This window comes from Atta colombica, unplaced genomic scaffold, assembly GCF_001594045.1.
Source record: "Atta colombica isolate Treedump-2 unplaced genomic scaffold, Acol1.0 scaffold153, whole genome shotgun sequence".
Lineage (NCBI taxonomy): Eukaryota > Metazoa > Arthropoda > Insecta > Hymenoptera > Formicidae > Atta > Atta colombica.
The window spans coordinates 3771731-3777641 of record NW_017259243.1 but is presented as its reverse complement, the minus strand read 5'-3'; the positions used below and the strand labels follow the sequence as shown (position 1 = coordinate 3777641).

General features: G+C 30.4%; 2 protein-coding genes across 3 annotated transcripts in view; one reads left to right on the top strand and one right to left on the bottom strand.

Moving 5' to 3' along the window:
- Positions 1–603: 603 nt before the first annotated feature.
- LOC108685396 (protein NDUFAF4 homolog) lies at positions 604–2327 on the top strand. 2 transcript variants are annotated; one of them, XM_018190161.1, is made up of 5 exons: positions 604–633; positions 1246–1402; positions 1527–1618; positions 1774–1993; positions 2124–2327. In XM_018190161.1, the coding sequence occupies exons 2-5, from the start codon at positions 1258–1260 to the stop codon at positions 2276–2278; spliced, it is 612 nt and encodes a 203-aa protein (XP_018045650.1). In that variant the 5' UTR covers positions 604–633; positions 1246–1257; the 3' UTR covers positions 2279–2327. The 2 variants fall into 2 exon arrangements, with proteins under 2 accessions (XP_018045650.1, XP_018045649.1); XM_018190160.1 differs by lacking the exon at positions 604–633 and adding an exon at positions 651–742.
- A 43-nt stretch (positions 2328–2370) lies between these two features.
- The window catches only part of LOC108685397 (xaa-Pro aminopeptidase 1-like), a 34281-nt gene continuing 30740 nt past the window's right edge, over positions 2371–5911 (bottom strand). Inside the window, exons 4-11 of the mRNA XM_018190162.1 lie at positions 5600–5717; positions 4953–5331; positions 4576–4696; positions 3886–4249; positions 3454–3687; positions 3204–3358; positions 2969–3064; positions 2371–2784 (exon numbers count right to left, since the gene is read on the bottom strand). Of these exons, the coding sequence (XP_018045651.1) occupies positions 2386–2784; positions 2969–3064; positions 3204–3358; positions 3454–3687; positions 3886–4249; positions 4576–4696; positions 4953–5331; positions 5600–5717 (1866 nt within the window). The 3' untranslated portion in view covers positions 2371–2385. The remainder of the gene's footprint in view (positions 2785–2968; positions 3065–3203; positions 3359–3453; positions 3688–3885; positions 4250–4575; positions 4697–4952; positions 5332–5599; positions 5718–5911) is intronic.

The following is a 5911-nucleotide window of genomic DNA, read 5'->3' as shown; positions in this document are numbered from 1 at the left end:
AATAAATAGAAATCTATAATTATGTTAGTAATTATAGAGACTTTGATACATGCTAGTAATTATGTTTGATAAAAATAGATTGAAAATTTGTATAAACATAATTTCGTAATTTTATAAGAATATTATAAGATAAATATTATAAGACAAAATTCACTAAATTGTTTAAATTTGTTTTCAATTTCGTTTATTAAAATTCAACAATTCAACTTTTATTTATATATAGGAGATGCGAAATTAAAATTTTTTCATTCAGAGACTATTAAATTATCTCTCCTATAGTCGGCATGCTTCTGTCTGAGAATTTAGTACAGCGACATCTACTTTCGACGATTTTATCGATAGTGTCAAAAAATATATATAATCATGTAGTTCCTAAACTGAAAATGAATGTACTGACGGTAGTGTATGGCTGATTTCGATGGTAACAGGAAAAAAACTGATATGGCTATATTTTAGTAAGAACCAACCAATAGTCGAGTATTCCCCTATTACAGTCGAACGACAGGGGATGCTTGATTGTAGTTGGTTGATTCTTACATTCTGATCCGGCTTAAATCCTCAGTGGAAACTAAGCCATAGAAGCAACTTTTTTTAGTGAGTTTTGGAACGCACTCTTGATTTTCTCTCAAAAAGGTTAAGAAATTTTTCTTGAAAATTAAATTCTTTTTAATCTCATGTTCGTATTGTTTCATAATTATTGTTCAAACACGTTTTATGAACTCTTGCATTCTGACTGCTGGAGGTATATTACAGCTAAAATTAACAATAATTTTATGTGATGATTTATCATGTAATTATTAATCTTCAAGTGTTACTCATTTTTCTTACACTAAACTATTCTAGATAAAAATATTTACAAATATTAACAAATTTTTTACACTTTGTAATGTTCATAGATTGCAGATTGTAGAAGTAACTAACAGTATTTTATTATTAAAAAATAAATTTTAATGTGAAATAATTATATTAAATGTTACTTTAAATGTTATTAACATTTTAATTTAAAAATCCATACTAAACTTGAATTAGAACTTAGGTGAAAATTCATTATAACAACCACAATATATTATATTCCAAGATTGATATTTGTAATTTGTGCGTTCTACTTGATGTTTGTATTGTTTGTAACGTTCATGGAATCATTTCATTCTTATTTCAATCAAATGTTAAATAAATGCTTACTAATGTTATGAATGTCAAATGGAACGAACATATACATATAGCGAATAATTTGTTTTGCTGTAGGTTACTTGAATTATGGGAAAGATTTATTCGGTATTAACTCGACCTATTCGCACATTTAACATTGAAAATCGTGCGGCAAAACTTATTTCCCGAGAAAAACCAATACCTGCACCTCAATATGCATCTACAGAAAAACAAAAGAAGCTTTCAGACCAAGGTTATATGATATATTCTAAATCATAATTTAATGATTATAATTTAAAATTGTATTCAAACTATCATCTTTAATGGTTCTTTCAATTTGCTAAATTAAATTTGGTCATGTAATTATCTTCTTTCAGTAAATCCATACTTTTTGGAAGACCATTACCAAAAGAACACGCAACTGGATCAACGATTAAAAAATGTTTTTGTTACATCAACAGACTCGCAAGTATGAGCTGATAATTATATTTTTAAATATTGTATTAATGTTTTTGTATGTTTTAATGTTTTAATATAAAATATATTTTTATATGTTAACATAAATTTATTGAACACAAATGGATTTGATTATTGAGCAGATGTAAAATTTACAATATTATATAGGAAATGAAAGAGCCAGCAAGAGATTCCAAGGTTTTACCTCAAAGCAGACGGAGCTGGGAAAATGATTTTACATTTGAATCTTATGAACCTACAATGATTCCTATGGGAAAGTGCTCATTGAAGCAAGCTCTCACATTTCTTTTGCAACATAAACACGATCCTATAAAATATAGTAGCGAAAATATAGCTTCTGAATATAAAATAGATAAGAAAATAATAGGTTTGTATTTTTGTTTCTTTGATAAAATTAATTTATTGTATTTATTATATGTTTAGCATATTTATTAGATTTACATTTGCTTGATAGCTATAGCTTAACAATTATAGATTTATATATTTTTATTTTTTAGATGATATATTGAAGTATTTTAAAATTTATGTGACTGCCTTACCAAACAATACCAGACAACCTAAAGAGTTTTTGGATTCAATAGAAGATCCAATTCAAGAGTTCATAGACAAAGGACTAGAGGTCAAAAAAAAGGATAAAGAAAAGAAAAAATAGTACAGATATGTATATAGAAAAATAATTTATTAAAGTTTATTTCTATGTTTTTCTTGCCTAAATGTAATTATATGATCTTATATCAATCTTGGAAATGATGTATATTTTCAAAAAGTTAAAACAAAAAAGGTCTGTAATTTTTGACAAATATTTGGCAATCTAGATGTGTTTCCCAGTTTAGTCGCGTATTCTTGTGAAATCTGCAACAAAAATTGATGCATCATTCTAGTTTCAGTGAATAAATTATAATAAATGCATAAAGTTGTGTTTGAATATCGCTTACTTTTTATAATGTGATAAATGGCAATAATTATAACTAAAGTATGGAATTGCCTATTGGTAGATGGCATTGCCTGAGAATTATCAGGGAAATAATAGCTGCCTGTTTCTGGAATGGTCATAGTTTTCGCCATCATCCAGTAAAATGCTTTCATTTTTAAATTTTTTTTTAACTCTGCTCCGACTTCTTCTCGTATACGTTTATTATAATTATTTAACCAACGCCGCTATGTAATATAGACATGTTAATATTGTGCTCGTTATTTTTTGTAATTAGGTGTGGGAAAAAGTTCGTAATGTTTTTTTAATGCCATTTAACGGTAAAAACGTCACAAACTTTTTCCCACACCTAATATAATAATTGATTATAATAAAATTAAGTAGTTGTAGAACGATATATTTAAAACTTACATGTGGTGAAGTTAGCATATTGATCTTGATAAGTTTCGGTTCGTACGGAACCAGAGTGACGTCTCTGAATTTAAGAAATCTTTGTCCATTATGAGACTGAAACAATTATCAGCTAATAATTAAAAACTAATAATTACAATTTCTTTGTATCATTACACAGCTATTTTATATTTCGTATTCATAATTAATTACATATACGGTCATATAATAGATGAGAATGTATTAAAAGATATACCAATTTATCAGCCGGAATTACTTCAAGAATATTCTCCAAACGAACACCAAAATGGTCTTCTTTGTAATACCCCGGTTCGTTTGAAAGAAAGAATCCTGGCTTCAACTTGACGGAACATCCTGCATTTTTGCATCCGTAATACAAGCTGATAGGCGCTGCAACGCGTATTGTTCCACTAGAATGGCTTTCATCAATTGTATTCCATATTCTCGTGACGCAATTATTTTACAGGAAACTGTAGATTACGAACATTCGTGAACTGAAGAAAAATGACCGATTCCGTGACCAGTGCCATGCATGTAATCGTAACCGCTACTCCACAACGACCTTCGCGCAATAACATCCAATTGGTCTGTCGACAGATCATTGGGAAAGATCAAAGACGATAATTCAATTGAACCGATCAGCACTCTCGTGTAGGCTTTTTTCTGTTCATCAGTCGGCATTCCCAAGTGAAGAGTTCTGGTCACGTCTGTGGTACCATCTGTTAAATAATTTTGTTTTTCATGTTTCGACTACTTACGATCGGCGAAGAATTAGAGGAAACGTAAAAAAGAATAATTGAATATTTTTCGAATTTTATATTTAAAATAAATTTTGAATTTAAAATTAGTTTTTGTTCCATTTAATTCAACTTGCTATTTCCTAGCAAAGTAAAATAAAGGGATTCAGAATTTCGTACCCAAGTATTGTCCTCCAGAGTCGATCATTAGAGTGGATGTAGTCCCGATTTTAATGTTGGTCAAGTTATTCGGTTCATAATGCGGCATAGCGGCGTGTGGTCCATACCCTGCAATTGTTGGGAAGGCGATACCCCTATTGCCATCTTGCTCGTAACGAATTTCATTGATCACTCTCACTACTTGCATCTCGTCCCATCCTTCAGAGTCCAATTTGTATTGCTCTTCCATGTAAGCTAAGAAATCACACATGGCCATCGCATCCTTTAGATGAGATTTTCTCATACCTGTCACTTCGACTTTATTTTTCTCCGCTCTTAGATCAATTATAGGTGAGGCCTTAGCCAACCTTTTCTCTGGTGGAATCTGCAAAAAAGATTCTCACATATTAGCTGTATTTGTATCTGAATATTTTTATAATATTGAATTGCATAATTAAAGCTAATTATTATATGTATAGTTTTTATGATTATAAAAAAGTAAAGTTTTTTATCTAAAAGATATTTTAATCTGAAAATAATATCAGCCTGAACAGATTAAACTGTAAGTTCGATATCTAGTTAGAGATAAAAATAATAATACTGAAGAACGGACCTTTGGGTATCTGCTTATTCGAAGATAGATGCCATGTATTATACGTATCCTCGTGCTTAAAATATATGCAAAACCGCCGTCTTCGCGATTATACTTACGGAATTGTATATTTCTTTGGACGCACCCGGCGAGTAGCCATACGGTGAAGGGAGCCACACTGTATTCCAGGCTTGAGACATAGTCCTTAAATCGTACCAAATGTCTGTGTAATTGTGCCATCTGTAAATATCGATCATTATACAAATCTGTTTTATCTTATTATTATTATTAATTTCTACAATTTACAAAGATTGAGAAGTATCTTGATTTTGTAATATTTGAAAATCTTTTATTTTTCTTAAAATTTAAGATACAACGAATTCTACTTTTGTATTAGAAATCTGCATTCTTGTCTATCGGTTCATTTTTTATTTTATTTGTCGGAAAGTTGCCTGTATAACACGATAATTTCCAGATTTTACTAATTATTACTCACTTGACGCAGTTTGCATGGGAGCAAAAGTCGATTTTCAGATGTATATCGACGGATCGTAGGATTTTTTGGCGTGGCGCATAAAGATGCAGAGACTCGTGAGTTATAATCGCGTAGGCCCTGAGGACGGGAGTGTGCGGTAAATCGTAGCCACGAACATTGAAGAGCCACGCTATCTCATCCAACGCGGTGATGACGAGCGCGTCGACCGATGAGTACTCCATTTCTAGCCGAATGCTTTGAATTTTCTCTTGCCATGATTTGCCGGAGTATTCGTCCGTCAGTGGATACGCTGCGTGCGGATTGTACTTAGGTCGACCCACTTGCCAGATCAAGTCCACTAGATCATTATGGACTGCGACCAATCTTACGGACGAATTTGCTGAATACGAATAGAATTGTTAGTTCGCGAATGAAAGAAGATCGGATTTGGCTTCGCGATTCATGATAGTTACAGAATTTGTTTTGAAACTTGAAAATGAACCGAAAAAAATATTTATTAAAACAATATTTTTGTACACAGTAAAAATATTATAGATTTTTATTAGTGTGTAAACTATTTCCTTTGGTAATAAAAATATGCTATATTTAATATATATTTAATAACATCGTAATGAAGAGATATTTGATACAATAATATTTTTCGTTACCTAATTCGTGTTCCCATGTCTCCCACGTAAATGCAGGTATTAGTTTTGGATTAGCACCAATACGTACTTCTGATTGATTTTGGAACTCTTGCATTAACCATTCTGTTATTGTTGGTACCTAAAAAAATTAATAATGAAAATATCAAAATTATAAAGTTTCAATAATCTTTAAAATTTATACCAAAAATTTAAAATGCCTATTATGGTCGAAACTGGATTTTCATTGCTTTTAAATAATTCAAGCTTTGATCGGCATTTTAAATTTCTAGTATTGATTATGTTTTCACATATATACATATATATATATATATA

Excerpts from the sequence above, each read along its gene's own strand:
- LOC108685396 (XM_018190161.1), top strand. The coding sequence starts at position 1,258 with ATGGGAAAGATTTATTCGGTATTAACTCGACCTATTCGCACATTTAAC. Across the intron at positions 1,619-1,773 it reads TTACATCAACAGACTCGCAA|GAAATGAAAGAGCCAGCAAG; the intron begins GTATGAGCTGAT and ends AATATTATATAG. Across the intron at positions 1,994-2,123 it reads AATAGATAAGAAAATAATAG|ATGATATATTGAAGTATTTT; the intron begins GTTTGTATTTTT and ends TTTATTTTTTAG.